This window comes from Balaenoptera ricei, chromosome 2 (assembly GCF_028023285.1).
Source record: "Balaenoptera ricei isolate mBalRic1 chromosome 2, mBalRic1.hap2, whole genome shotgun sequence".
In the NCBI taxonomy this organism is placed as follows: domain Eukaryota; kingdom Metazoa; phylum Chordata; class Mammalia; order Artiodactyla; family Balaenopteridae; genus Balaenoptera; species Balaenoptera ricei.
Genome location: NC_082640.1, coordinates 29,963,262 through 29,979,033, shown reverse-complemented (window position 1 = coordinate 29,979,033; position 15,772 = coordinate 29,963,262). Strand labels below are relative to the sequence as shown.

Here is a 15,772-nt window from a genome sequence, read left to right as displayed (position 1 = left end):
AAAGTGGCTCAGAAAAATGTCCATCTACCTGAATACTGTCTAGTTCCAAAGAGTTGGCTAAAATATATTTTAAGTGGGGTTTGTTATTCTTGTAAGTCCATTCTGTTTGTTGTATAAACACATACAAAATAAAATTTTTCACCACTTATAAATTTTGGCAAATTATAACCATAAACTAAATAGGATTAAATATATTAATTATGCTGATTTAAAAATACTCCAATACTACATGCTGTGGCTCAACAAAAAGGAAGGAAATTGGCAAAAAGGACATCCTTTCCTATTAGAATATTATATTCTTGAGATAAAGAACATTTGTGGTATTATCTGTTAAGACAAAACAAAACAACTAAGTTTTATATTATTTAAGTTTTGTCTTACAAAGCTCAGGACATTCACTTTTAAAGGCATGTAAAGTTGAAGACTTAAGAGTTGTTTGAAGCAGTATTGAATATACTTGACCACATCTGTGAGTTGAAGTGTGTGCTTCTATTACCCTCACTGTTTGCAAACACTCATGATTAACTTCAAAAGACTCCAAAAAATGCTATGTATGTTCAACTATTCTTACTGCACCTTAAATTTCTCTTATGAACAAAGGGGTGTGCCAGGTAACTTAGATCTGCAGAAAAGAGTGGCAACAACGACATGAATAATGTTGGAACCAGAAACACACACACACAAAAATCAAGTAAATTAGGTTCAATCTTTCATGTTTCTAATAGATACCTGGACGTTTAACTTCATGTTTCACGTCAGTTTTGAAGATCACGAGATACAGATTATAATTATTTGGGTAGAGTTAAGTAGAGATCTTAGGTAGTTATATAAAATTCAAGATTAAACAAAAGCAGAAATATAAATGGGATATTACCTTCAACCATTTAGATCAGGGGTTGGCAGGCCTGTGGACCAAACCCCTCTGCCTGTTTTTGTGACTAAAGTTTTATTGACACATAGCCATGCCTTTCACTGACATGTTGCCCATGGCTGCTTCAGCACCACAATTGCAGAGCAAGCAGCTGTGATACCCCAAAATACTACCTGTACTTCACAGGAAAAATTGATGACACCAGATTTAAGTAACTGCCTAAATTTTTCAATTCATTCAATTTCTTAACAGAACATTACAAACTACTGACATTTTAAAGACTTGAGAATATGCATACACCAGTCTAAGCAGAAGAGAAATTCAGCTTCGGTTAGAAGGATGGATGTACAAACTCTTCTCTTGCTTTGTGAAGAATTAAATAAAATTTTATAGGATTTAAAAAAAAAGTCTGTATCATATTTATGAGTCTAAATGAAAAGTTAAAAAACACTTATTTATATAGACATATACATAATCATGCCAATTTTCCTTCCAAGTTTTATTTAGAGCGTATTTACTATTTCTGGACTCCTGGTTCTCAAAATCTGAATTATAGCACCATGATCTTGAAAGTTAAAAAGATCGCAGTTGCTGGCTCTGACTTCATGAAGCAGACGGGGCCTGCTGCTCACCTGGGGGTGTGTAGGCGTCCATCGAGGTCTGCACAACCAAGGACCTGCGTTTGGAAGGCATAGGCACTGCCATCTTCCTTTCTTTGTGTTTAGCGAGCGCAGCCTGGACAGCTTCTGTATGGACGTCTGAAACAAAGCGAGAGCTCAATCACTCCATTGTTCAGGGACAGCCCGAAGGCCCCAAGCTTTTCTGCTTTCTTTCTGGTCCTGTGAAAGAGTTTATCATCCTACAGAAACTGTCACAAATGGATGAGTGGGGAAGGAAGGAAAATAAGTGTAAACCTGCTAGTTTGAAAGCTCCAGGAAAAAGGCATTCAAATTCATTCGTAGACTTTTAACTGTTCATTTTATTACCCTAGATCTGTATAAATAATCAGATACTAGATGTAAATCTCTGTGATTTTTATTTTCTTAGAGTGAAAGGACCTTGATCTTCAAATATTTCTTCACGGGTCACATTTTCAAGCTTCTTAATTCATTTCAATGTTCTCTTAAGGGAAGTATGCACACCTTACAGGCTGTATGGTAAGGATTTTAGCTAACACTTTCCAAACATCAGTTATGGGGCAGTCACTATGTTAGGTATTTTGTGTATATTAACCCATTACATTAACTCCACAAATGATTTTTTACTGCCTATTTTGTAAGGTGGTGTCCTCAGGGCTTGGCGTGGAGAATCAGGTGGACAAGGTACTGTGTCTCATGCAGCTCACTTCCTAAAGGGTTAAAGACAGACAACAGACAATCAAAGGGGGTAAAAATGAAAATAAGATAAAAAGATTGAGTACCTACTTAACTGTGAAGCCAGGGAAGAGCTCTCTTACTGTGAAATCTGAATAGGAAGATGAGAATCTCTAAGACAGAGGGAAAAGCCAGCTCAAAGGCCCTGCACTGTGAATGAGGATGGTGCTGGCACAATGCACACAACACCAGCAGAGGGACTCACCAGGGTGAGGGCTTTACAGGAGTGGTACAGAGCTTGGCTCCCATTCTAACTTAGACAGGGAAGCATGGGGGAAGAAGGGTGAGCATGGATGACATGATCTGATTCCGTTTTGGAGGGCTCATTCTGGATGCTGCGAAGGAGACTGCAGGAGAATCAGAGTAGGAGCCAGGAAACCAGTTAGAAGTCTGCAGTCAGGATACTACTACACCCACAATCTTCTGCATGCTCTGTGGAGAAGCCACTCTTATTATTCCCATTTCACAAATGAGAAAGCAAAGGTATGAAGCTCCCCCAGTGTCATGTAACTGGTGAGTAGCATTGACAGGGTTTGAACCCAGGTGTGGGTACCTCCAGGGCCCACACCCTTCACCACTAACCACCCTATTCTCTAGCTGTTCCTAGGAAAACTCCACCCTGTTAACATTTTAGAGTGGGGGTAAATATAGGCCAGCCCTTGGGCCAGATGCAGCCTGCAGTCTCTTTGTAATAATGTTTCACTGGAACAGAGACACACTCATTTATATGTGTATTGTCTATGGCTGCTTCCATACTATAAAAGCAGGGCTGAGCAGATGTGACAGAGACCATAATGGCTAAAAATATTTTCTATCTGGCCCTTTACAGAAAATATCTGCCAACACTTGTTTTAGAGCATATCACATACCAAACACAATGAATTTATTTATTATTTTATTTTGTTCAGATTGTGTATGCACTTCTCTTTTCTCCTCAACTAGACTCAAAGTACTTTAAGACAAAAACTTAGTTTCTGGTCATTCTTTTTCTTAAACTCCTAGATTAAAAACTGATGACTGAATGACTTGTATTCACGTTACTGAATAAAACTAAAGGGCTCATCAATGAGGTCAGAGTACACTAATTCTCCACATATCAAACACTTTGTTTTATATATTTCTCTTTTTGAACTTTTTGGATGTAATTTCAAATTTACAGAAAATCTGAAAGAATAGTACAGAACTCCCGTATAACTTTTATGCAAACTCACCACTTACATTTGACCCCATTGCTTTCTTTATGTATGTTTTCCCTAATCATTTGAAAATAAATTGCAGGTACCATGTTCCTCTATACCTAAATATTTCAAAGTATTTCCTAAAAATAGAGATATTCTCTTACATAATGTAAATTCTCAAAATCAGGAAATTTAACAATGATATACTATTATCTAATTCAAAGTCCATGTTCAAATAGTGCCAATTATCCCAGTAACTTCCTTTGCAGTTATTTTGTCTTCCTAGTCTATGATCCAATCCAGGACCACGGACGCACGCATTTATCAGATTTTCTTTGCCCTCCTAGATCTGGACCAGTTTCCCAGCTTCTGCATCTCGTGAAACTGGCCATTTTAAAGAATACAGGCCAGTTATTTTGTAGATTGTCTTCAACTTGGATTTTCTGATGTTTCCTCATGATTAGATTCAGACCATGCATTTCAGTGGGGGTTCCACAGAAGTCTGTCCTCTACTGATGGTGTTAACTTTGGTCCTTGGTTAAGATGGTGCCCATCAAGTTCTTCCAAAGTAAAGATGTTACTTTTCCCACTATGTAAGATTCTGTTTAAATTTCAAGAAACTGCCAAAGTGATTATAATATTTAACATCCACATCACCAATATATGAGATTCTAGTCCTGCCACCAGCACTTGGTACAATCTTTTCTACAGTAGCTGTTCTCATGATTGTGAAGTAGAATCATGAAGTTTAATGTACATTTACCTGATGGCTTATGTTGAGCACTTTTCCTGGACTTCTTGGACATTTGCATATCATCTGTTGTGAAGTATACGTCCAAGTTTTTGAGCTGCCTTTTTTTTACTGATTTATACTAGTTCTTTATATATTATGGATACAAGCTTTTTTTAAAGATATATGTTTTGAAAATACTCATCCCAAGTCTATGGCTCAACTTTCAAACCCTTAATGGTGTGCTTGATGAGGAGAAATTTTTCATTTTCATGAGATTCACTTTGTTATCTTTTCCTCTCTAGCTATTGCTTTTTGAATCCTGCCTATAAATTTTTGCCTACCCCAAGGTTCAAAAAAGACACTCCTTTGTTTTCTTTGGGAAGCTTTATACTTTTACCTTTTACTTTTAGGTCTAGGTACCATCTCAAGTTAATTTTTCTAAGTAGTGGAAGTCGAGGTTGGTGTTCACATTTTCCCACATGCTTATCTAATTTTTCAATTACCATTTGTTGTAAAGATTTTCCTTTCCTTATTAAATTGCCCTAGCTCCTTTGTCAAGTACCACCTAAACATGTGTGTATGGGTATAATTTTGAACTCTCCATCTGGTACAGTAAATCCATTTGTCTATCCTTCTGCTAGTTCTATACTACGTTGATTAGTTATATATTTTTTTCAGTTAGAGTGTTTACAAAACAACATATAAGATTCACCCTCCCAACAATTTTCAGGTGGTCAGCACAATACTGTCAACCACATGTACATGATTGTGCAACAGACCCCAGAAGTCCCCATCCATCCTGCATGACTGAAACTCTACATCCACCTAACAGCAACTCACCACCTCCCTGCCCCCAATCCTGAGCAACCACCATTCTACTTTCTGTTTCTATGAGTTTACTATTTTAGATACCTCATATAAGTGGAATCACACTGTATTTGTCTTTTTGTGACTGGCTTATTTCTCACAGCAAAATGTCCTCAAGAATATGCTGTAGAATATGTCATAATTTCCTTTCCTTTTAAGGCTCAGTAGTATTCCACTATATATACACACCATATTTTCTTTATCCATTCATCCACTGATGGATATTTAAGTTGCTCCGACCTCCTGGCTGTTGTGAATAATGCTGCTATGACTCTTGGTGTAGTAATATCTGTTCGAATCCCTGCTTTAAATTATTTTGGATATATATCCAAATAGAATTCATAAATCATATGATGGTTCTATTTTTTATTTTTTGAGGAAGCTCCATACTGTTTTCCATAGCTGCTGCACCATTTTACATTCCTACCAACAGTGCACAAGGGTTCCAATTTCTCTACATACTCACCAACATTTGTTTTCTGTTTAAGAAAATTTTTTATAATGGCCATCCTAATGGGTGTGAGTGGTATCTCACTGTGGTTCTGAGTTGCATTTTCCTGATAATTAGTAATGTTGAACATCTTTTAATGGACTTATAGGCCATTTGTATATCTTCCTTGGAGAAATGTCTATTAAAGTTTTTTGCCCATTATTAAATTGGGTTATTTATTGTTATTGAGTTGTAGGAGTTATTTATATATTCTGGATATTAACCCATGATCAGATGTATACAAGAGGATATGTTCTTCAATTTCATAGGCTGCCTTTTCCCTCTATTGTTTCTTTGCTGCAAAGAAGTTTTAAGTATGATGTAGTCCCACTTGTCTAATTTTGCTTTTGTTGCCTCTGCTTTTGGTGTCATATTCAAGAAATCACTGCCAAATCCAATGTCATGAAGCTTTCCCCCTATGTCTTCTTCTAAGAATTCTACAGTGTCAGGTCTTACATTTAGGTCTATAATCTATTTTGAGTTAATTTTTGTATATGGTGTAAGATAACGGTCCAACCTCTTTCTTTTGCAAAACAAAATCCAATTTTCCCAACACTGTTTGTTGAAGAGACTATCTTTTCCCCACTGTGCAGCTTTAGCAGCCTTGTCCAAGATCATCTGACCATATACACAGAGTGTATTTCTGGGCTTTCTATTCTATTCCATTATTCTACATGTCTGTCTTTATGCCTGTACCACAGTGTTTTGATTACTGCACCTTTGTAATTTATATTGAAATCAGGAATTGTGAGGCCTCCATTTTGTTGTTCTTTCTCAAGATTGTTTTGCTTATCTGAGGTCCTTTGAGATTCCATATGAATTTTAGAATTTTTTCATTTCTGCAAAAAATGCCATTGGGATATTGATAAGGAAGATTATTGTAGTTTTATCATAAATTTTGAAATTAGGTAGTGCAAGTCCTCCAACTTTGTTCTTTTCAAGTTTGTTTTGGCTATCCAGATTTGATCTCATTTTCATGGAAATTTTAGAAACACTCTGTCAATTTCTACAAAAACTCTGTTGGGATTTTGATTAGATTCATGTTAAATCTATAAATCAATGTAGAGAGACTATCTTAATATTGAGTCTTCCAATCCATGAACACGGTGGATCTCTCCATTTTTTTTCTCCTTTAATTTCTACCAACAATGTTCTGTAACTTTCACTGAGGAAGTCTTCCTAAATGCTGGATGTTATTGATGTTATTATAAAAAGCATTGTTTTTTTATTTCACTTACAATTTTTGTTGCTAGTATATACAAATACAATTAGTTTTTATATACTGAATTTCTCCCTTGCGCCCTTGCAAAATTCCCATTATTTCTATTAGTTTTGTAAATTTCTTAAAATGTTCAAAATAAGCCATCATGGTGTCTGTAAATATAGTTTTACCCCTTCCTTTCCAGTTCAGTGAACTACACCAAAATATTGAGTAGTCATGTAAGGGTGACAAAATTACAATATATTGTTTTTTGTTCATTATTTTAAATATATGCAAGGTTTTTTGCCTTAAGCATAACTTACTTTTGCAATCAGATAAAAGTTATATTTTTAACATAAAACAATCATTTTAGAAAATATGAATAGATAAGAAAGGTACATTTTAAAGAAGTGTGGATTTTTTCCCACATTTAAAAAAATTGCTAAAACCAAACACAAGTCTGCTAAATTTTTTTCACAAAATTGAAACAAAATAGTAAAACAAGAATATTTTCAATCACAAAGACACTCACATGCCCAAACTAGGAGCCACTCCTGGCCTATGCCCCAGAAGGTAAAGAGTTTACCCACAGTTGGCCATGAGTCAGACTAAGTGCTTGTTGCTGTTAAGTCACTAAGATGTTGGATAGCTTACTGCACAGCAAAATTGAACAATACATAAACTGATGAAGTAACTAATTCTTTTCAAAAGCCAACTCTATGTCTTATTTTAACTGCAAAATAACAGCATAAGAAACATTTAAAACATCTATAAATAGCACCCTGAAGAGTCCATAACACAACATGATGAATAATGATGTTAGCTGGAATACCAGGATGACCCTCCCCAAACAGCAGTGCTGGCGTGATCACTGAAGACCCCTAGAGAGCACGCTCACCCAGTCAAAACAAGGCAAAGATACGGAAAGAGATGCGCGGCCCTGCAGTTGAAGAGCTGCCTCTGGGGTGCACAGTGTAATTAGGGCAAAAAGCATTCACTGCAATGTTGAATGAAATGTTAGGATCAGAATTACCTCCACATGGTAAGCTTTTCAGTGCTTAATACTCCCCACTCTCAACCCAAATATCCAAACCAAAAAGGACCACTAACACCTCAGGAGAGTGACTAGATGGAGAGATCTTTTTGGAAAGATGTTTCAAAATATGATGATTAGTCGGGGGAGAAAACCAACCCATGTCACCGTGCGACTCTCCTGGTTCTTCTAACGTGGCTTCTCCCTTCCATCCTCAACAAGGCTGGGAGCTCTCCTAGTTCCCCCTGTTGCTAGTTGTACGTGTCTAACAGCTGCAGGAAGAGAGGAGAGAGTAAGACTGGACCACACGGCAAAGGGGACACAATGAAGTCTATCTTCTGTGTGAACCAACATGTGTCATCGGGTGCCACAGGGAGGCCCCTCGGCAGTTCCAAGTGCCCTGGATTCCAGGAAGGGGCGTCTGGATGAACAGTTAAGAAGACTGGAAAAGGGGTATTAGCTGAGAATACGTTCATAGCTCTTAGCCCAAAACCCAGATCAATCCTACAAGACCTCACGAAACCAAAAACTTTTCGGAAAATGTGGATAAGCAGGTTGTTACACAGCAAATCTTCCCTTGAAAGCCCAGCACCATTGCACGGGACGCATTCATGAGTGACATCAGTAGTTCTGACGCAGGAACCACGAAGGCATTTGATTAAGTGTCACAAAACCTTAATTACAAGTGTCCTGGATGCAGTTCTTACACAGCCATGTGAATTAGGAACTAGATGAAAGCTGAGGAAGGGAAATAATAAGAAGTGGAGTCTCCCACTCGTTTGAGGTGCTGGGCAGGGTGACAGAGCAGTTGAGCTCCCGGCCACACAAGGCATCAACAAGAGCTGCTGATCATTATGAGCCCTGAGTTCCAGGGAAGGTCTGAAGCACAAATGGACCGAAAAAGATTAAACTAAATACCAGGAGGAAACAATATGGGTCGAGAGCTGTACATTTTGTTTTACAGGAAAGGGAACTACTATTTTCTAGTATATCTAACGTCAATGGAGACGAGTGCCAAAAAGCGGTCAAAGACATCCCACACTTCCCACGAAGGGGCTGGGAAGTGGCAGACTGCAAGTCCATGGACACGGAACATGATTTTAGTTTGGGATTCCACGGTGGCATTGATGTTACCAAAGCGCAGAGGAATGAAGCTAGTCTGATCAAGAAGCACTGAATTAGGCAGGGCAAACATGGCAAGGGTGTAGAAAAAACGGCAGAGATTTGAAAGCTTTCATAGCATAATGAAAGACACCGTGCTGCCCGGAAACCAAATGTGACCTCCGCACTCCTTGGCAGGGGTGTCTCACAGAGCCATCCCTACAGAGCTGTACAGGGCATGCTGGGTGAACTGCTGGCTGGTGCACAGTGCAGGGGCCACAGAAGCCAGCAACATGCAAGAACCAAGAACCACTCCTGCTGAAAGGCCTCCACCTCCTCTGCTAACAGCTGCACATCAAGTCAGCTGACAAAGACAATGCAAGGGCCTAGATCATTCTTTCCTGAGAAGGCAATGAAAGTGGATTCAGGTCTGAGAGGCGATAAATTGATTATGCCACATTTGAAAATAGGAAGCAAAACTAAGTAAAATCCTCTCATCTGCCCTTCCTTCCTCTGCAGCAGCAATTCTCAGCTTATTCAGCCTAGGTCTTTCATTCAAACATTCCTAAAGTATCCATCTATTCAGATAAAGGAGATATTTAAGGTCAGCTTCACGTAGCATGGAATAAACAGATCACTCTGGCTAGTGAAGAATTTTTTGGGTACTTACATTTATAGTGTTAGACAAATTGACATGTCAATAAGATGTACTTCTTCAGCAGAGTTTCAAAAATAGTGAAAATGGTAATAAACCACTTACTATGTCATACAGTGCCGGAGAAACAGAAAATATTATCTCCTTAGAAGAGTTTATTAAAAGCCTAATACCACAGCATAAGCATCATGCAGCCCTTCCTTGTATACCTCTATGTTCTGCAAACATCTCTTCCTAAACTAAGCACTACGGATAGTAAGTTTGTAAATCCACTCTTTCTCCTCTCTTGGATTGAAAGATGGACCTGACCCTACTTTCTGACTTCTGACAATTTTTCCATCTACTGTTCCAGAAAGAACCTTGCAAAGTTTGTCTTTCCATTTAATTTCACAAGCTGAAGTTCTGTCTTACTGGCAGGAAGCTACAAGGGATGCAGCAATATAAAATATGCCCATAGTTCTAGGAAAACGCAAGAATACTGAAGTGAGAGTCCAGGCTTTGGAATCAGAATGCTGGTTCTGCCACTTAGTAACTGTAAAATACTGAATAAAATTTTAAATGCCTCTAGGCCTCACTCTAATCATCTGTAAAATGGAAACAAAAATCATAGAGTTGCTGTGAGAATCACGTAAGATAAAATATACAAAGCAAGCCACTTAGGTACCTGTCACCTAGCAGCACTCATTAATGACAGCTGCTTTTATTAATATTTTGAAGCAATGGGTTTGGTACAGTGGGTTTGATCAACTGAAAAGGCCCAAGGAATCAGCATTGATAGCCTGACTTCTTGGGGTGACACCACCACAACGATGGTGTTCTTGCCAGGCACACATCACAGACCACGGGGTAAACCTATGAATTATACTCGGCACAAAAGAAAGGAAGACAGGCACTAAATGCTGACGCCTCTGAGTGTGAGCTCCCATCGCTACAGCCTCGGGTCTGCAGCTCAGAGGTCAACCCCAGAGGGCACGCACTCGGTCGAAGGTTCTTACTCTTCACACGACTTCCATATTTTTGACCCCTGTGTCAACAGCCTCAACAAGGTCTTTGAACAGACACAAGTTCTCAATATTCTGAACAGAAGCTCTATTTTCCTTCTGGTTTCTTTAAAACAGACTGTACTTTCATTTCTCTGTAAGAAACTACTATCCTGCAACACAGTAAGCAGTGGGATATATGAAGAATAAATTATAAATAACCAGACACCTTTACCCCCCTCAGAGGAAGGGCGTTTCTCTGTGTATCTATGCGTTTAAATCTTATTTATTTATTTAACATCTTTATTGGAGTATAATTGCTTTACAATGGTGTGTTAGTTTCTGCTTTATAACTAAGTGAATCAGCTATACATATACATATATCCCCATATCTCCTCCCTCTTGCATCTCCCTCCCACCCTCCCTATCCCACCCCTCTAGGTGGTCACAAAGCACCCAGCTGATCTCCCTGTGCTATGTGGCTGCTTCCCACTAGCTATCTATTTCACATTTGGTAGTGTATATATGTCCATGCCACTCTCTCACTTTGTCCCAGCTTACCCTTCCCCCTCCCCATGTCCTTAAGTCCATTCTTTACGTCTGCCTTTTTATTCCTGTCCTGCCTCTAGGTTCTTCAGAACCATTTTCTTTTTTTTTTTTTTTTTAGATTCCACATATATGCGTTAGCATACGGTATTTGTTTTTCTCTTTCTGACTTACATCACTCTGTATGACAGACTCTAGGTCCATCCCCCTCACTACAAATAACTCAGTTTTGTTTCTTTTTATGGCTGAGTAATATTCCATTGTATATATGTGCCACATCTTCTTTATCCATTCATCTGTTGATGGACACTTAGGTTGCTTCCATGTCCTGGCTATTGTAAATAGTGCTGCAATGAACATTGTGGTACATGACTCTTTTTGAATTATGGTTTCCTCAGGGACATGCCCAGTAGTGGGATTGCTGGGTCGTATGGTAGTTCTATTTTTAGTTCTTTAAGGAACCTCCATACTGTTCTCCACAGTGGCTGTATCAATTTACATTCCCACCAACAGTGCAAGAGGGTTCCCTTTTCTCCACACCCTCTCCAGCATTTGTTGTTTGTAGATTTTTTGATGATGGCCATTCTGACCAGTGTGAGGTGATACCTCATTGTAGTTTTGATTTGCATTTCTCTAATGATTAGTGATGTTGAGCATCCTTTCATGTGTTTGTTGGCAATCTGTATATCTTCTTTGGAGAAATGTCTATTTAGGTCTTCTGCCCATTTGGGGATTGGCTTGTTTGCTTTTTAGATATTGAGTTGCATGAGCTGCTTGTAAAGTTTGGAGATGAATCCTTTGTGAGTTGCTTCATTTGCAAATATTTTCTCCCATTCTGAGGGCTGTCTTTTTGTCTTGTTTATGATTTCCTTTGCTGTGCAAAAGCTTTTAAGTTTCATTAGGTCCCATTTGTTTACTTTTGGTTTTATTTCCATTTCTCTAGGAGGTGGGTCAAAAAGGATCTTGCTGTGATGTATGTCATAGAGTGTTTGTTCTGCCTATGTTTTCCTCTAAGAGTTTTATGGTGTCTGGCCTTACATTTAGGTCTTTAATCCATTTTGAGTTTATTTTTGTGTGGGGTGTTAGGAAGTGTTCTAATTTCATTCTTTTACATGTAGCTGTCCACTTTTCCCAGCACCACTTATTGAAGAGGCTGTATTTCTCCATATGGGTTTAAATCTTAAGAAAAACTGATGCTTGCCTGCCTCACTTCTCCCTCCTGAAGTCAAAAGCCATGACCCATTTTGCTCGTGCTGCTCTCAGAGTCCACATTATATCGATACAATTAACAGTACGTATGTAGACAGAGAGGGGGATGCCCCTCCCACCTCGAAGGAAGGCAACAGTGAATCAACAGAAGAGAATGTTTTCTGTAAGGAAGCTTATTTGTTTCCAATAGTGTAACAACTGAGACCACGATCCAAGCCAGACTGCTTGGGTTCACATCCCAGTCCCTCTGCAAGACTTCGGACACATTACTTAACCTATCTGTGCCTCAATTTCCTCATGTGCAAAAAAATGAAGCAAGGAGAATGCCTGCCTACTGTGGTGGCTACAAGGACTACGTGAGTCAGTTCATTACAGGACTCAGGGCAGAGTCTGGCTCGTGGTACCGAGAACACTATACTGTAGTTGGATCGTAACATGATGTGTCCAGTATTAACATGACTCTAAGCTGGAGAGAGAAGACAGAGAAGAAACAAGTGTGGGAGAAACTGAGCTTCTTGGACTCTGACTACTGCCACTCCCCAGCCCCACCACCAACCAGGGCCTGTCCAGGCTCAATTCCACCAGAGTTTCTTCTGTGGTTGTACTGTTTTTGTTCTTTGAGTAAAATTTGCACACAGAAGTACAGTTGTGCTATCAAATTACCAATAGCATTGTTTACAGAACTAGAACAAAAAAGTCTTAAAATTTGTATGGAGACACAAAAGACCCCGAATAGCCAAAGCAATCTTGAGGGAAAAAAACGGAGTTGGAGGAATCAGACTTCCTGACTTCAGACTATAATACAAAGCTACAGTAATCAAGACAATTTGGTACTGGCACAAAAACAGAAATACAGATCAATGGAACAGGACAGAAAGCCCAGAGATAAACCCACACACCTATGGGTCAACTAATCTATGACAAAGGAGGCAAGGATATACTATGGAGAAAAGACAGTCTCTTCAATAAGTGGTGCTGGGAAAACTAGACAGATACATATAAAAGAATGGAATTAAAACACTCCCTAACACCATACACAAAAATAAACTCAAAATGGATAAAAGACCTACATGTAAGACTGGACACTATAAAACTCTTAAAGGAAAACATAGGAAGAACACTCTTTAATGTAAATCACAGCAAGATCTTTTTGACCCACCTCCTAGAGTAATGGAAATAAAAACAAAAATAAACAAATGGGACCTAATGAAACTTAAAGGCTTTTGCACAGCAAAGGAAACTATAAACAAGACGAACAGACAACCCTCAGACTGGGAGAAAATATTTGCAAATGAATCAATGGACAAAGGATTAATCTCCAAAATATATAAACAGCTCATGCAGCTCAGTATTAAAAAAACAAACAACCCAATCCAAAAATGGGCAGAAGACCTAAATAGACATTTCTCCAAAGAAGACATACAGATGGCCAAGAAGCACATGAAAAGCTGCTCAACATCACTAATTATTAGAGGAATGCAAATCAAAACTACAATGAGGTATCACCTCCAACTGGTTAGAATGGGCATCATCAGAAAATCTAGAAACAACAAATGCTGGAGAGGGTGTGGAGAAAAGGGAACCCTCTTGCACTGCTGGTGGGACTGTAAATTGATACAGCCACTATGGAGGACAGTATGGAAGTTCCTTAAAAAACTAAAAATAGAATTACCATATAACCCAGCAATCCTACTACTGGGAATATACCCAAAGTAAACCATAATTCAAAAAGACACATGCCCAATGTTCACTACAGCACTATTTACAATAGCCAGGTCATGGAAGCAACCTAAATGCCCATCGACAGACGAATGGATAAAGAAGATGTGGTACATATATACAATGGAATATTACTCAGCCATAAAAAGGAACAAAACTGGGTCCTTTGTAGAGACTTGGATGGACCTAGAGACTGTCATACAGAGTGAAGTAAGTCAGAAAGAGAAAAACAAATATCGTATATTAACGCATATATGTGGAATCTAGAAAAATGGTACAGGTGAACCAGTTTGCAAGGCAGAAATAGTGACACAGATGTAGAGAATAAACGTATGGACACCAAGGGTGGAAAGCGGTGGGGGGTGGTGGTGGTGGGATGAATTGGGAGATTGGGATTGACATGTATACCCTAATATGTATAAAACAGATAGTAAGAAAAAATAATTGACTATCATGTACTTGACAATAAAAGCCAAGATTTTGAGAAAAAAAAAGTTAAAGAGAACCTATATAAAATAGGTAGAGGATTAACTGATGCAATCTTTTGGGAAAACACTATTTTCAGTAATAATTTGTTACTGTTTGTAATAAAAGTGCAACTACTGAATAAAAAAAAATGTGCAGGGGCAGGGAGTGTGTAAAAATGGTGAGCAGAGCGGAGGCAACAAGAAAAGGAATGGTAGGTAAGAAAGTGTGTTTCCAGGGAGCACTGTCTTTGGCGAGAAGTGGAGCCAGGGCCACTATTTGGTTCCACCTACTTGCTGCTTCAGTTCCATTCCCTCCATTTCTCAGTCCTCAGGAAAAACATGTAGGTACATGAATGTACAGAGGGGCATGTACTGACCACTGCACTCATGCGTTCAATTATTCATTGAGCACCTACTGTGTACCTAGTCCCTGCTCTCACAGAAGGCTGTTTGGGGATGGAGACCAGTAAACCAACCAGACAGGAGGATGGGATGGATACGACGTGTGAGGAGTGTGGGACCTGCGAGTGCAGAAGATGGGCATCTGGCCCAGGCCGCCAGGAGAGGCCTGGGCAGGAAGTGACATGCAGAGAGGACCTAGAAGAACAGTGGGTACTCAAGCCTGTCCAATCAACAAGGACGTGTGACAGAGATTCATCTGCACAGCAACTGACCTTGCTTGTTCCTTAAATCCTTTCACTGGTTCCTGGCCCTCCTGAGTCACGTCAGATGCAGAGGCTCTCTCAGGACATGTACACGGGTCCCATGCACTTCCTCAACCAGTGCTCTTCCTCTCTCTCTTTACATCGAGGCTACACAGACACTCCACCTCTTGCACTCCACTCCACCTGCTGGGTCTTTGGCCTTCAGAACTGTTTCCAATGAAGAATGAAGAATGTCGCTCTTCGACAACTGAGTGAATGCGGATTGATGCCTTTGCTGTGCCAGGCTCTGCTCTAGGCATAAATTATCTTCACTTTTTTTTCATCATAAACTCAGCCCATTTTTAACCACCACTTTTAACTAATGCTTTTGTCCTTAATGGACAATAAGGGGGATAAAATTTTATAACAGCTATAAACTAAGTACACAGGAAGCACACCAAAAGTTAGAAAAACAAAGGCAATGACTCTTCACCATGAAACGAGCTAGTGAGACACTCTTGAAACATGTGATAGAGAAATAATTACATGAGTTAAACAAAAAGTGTTTAGAGCAGTGTCTGGTTCAAAGGAAGTGCTGGATAAATGCTGACTGCTGCTAGAATCAAGGCTGTTGAGGTTTCACTGTGCGTCTTGGAGGAGGCCACAATTAAGTACCAGCGTGCTAGCTGTTGCTACTATTATGCA

The 15,772-nt window shown here is 39.2% G+C and overlaps 1 protein-coding gene across 6 annotated transcripts in view; it reads right to left on the bottom strand.

The window, feature by feature from the left end:
- DIP2C (disco interacting protein 2 homolog C) overlaps nucleotides 1-15,772 on the bottom strand; it is a 369,992-nt gene that overhangs the window by 144,358 nt on the left and 209,862 nt on the right. For all 6 annotated transcript variants that reach the window (XM_059912245.1, XM_059912246.1, XM_059912247.1 and 3 more), the window contains one exon: nucleotides 1,504-1,629. In XM_059912245.1, coding sequence (XP_059768228.1) covers nucleotides 1,504-1,629 — 126 coding nt within the window. The remainder of the gene's footprint in view (nucleotides 1-1,503; nucleotides 1,630-15,772) is intronic.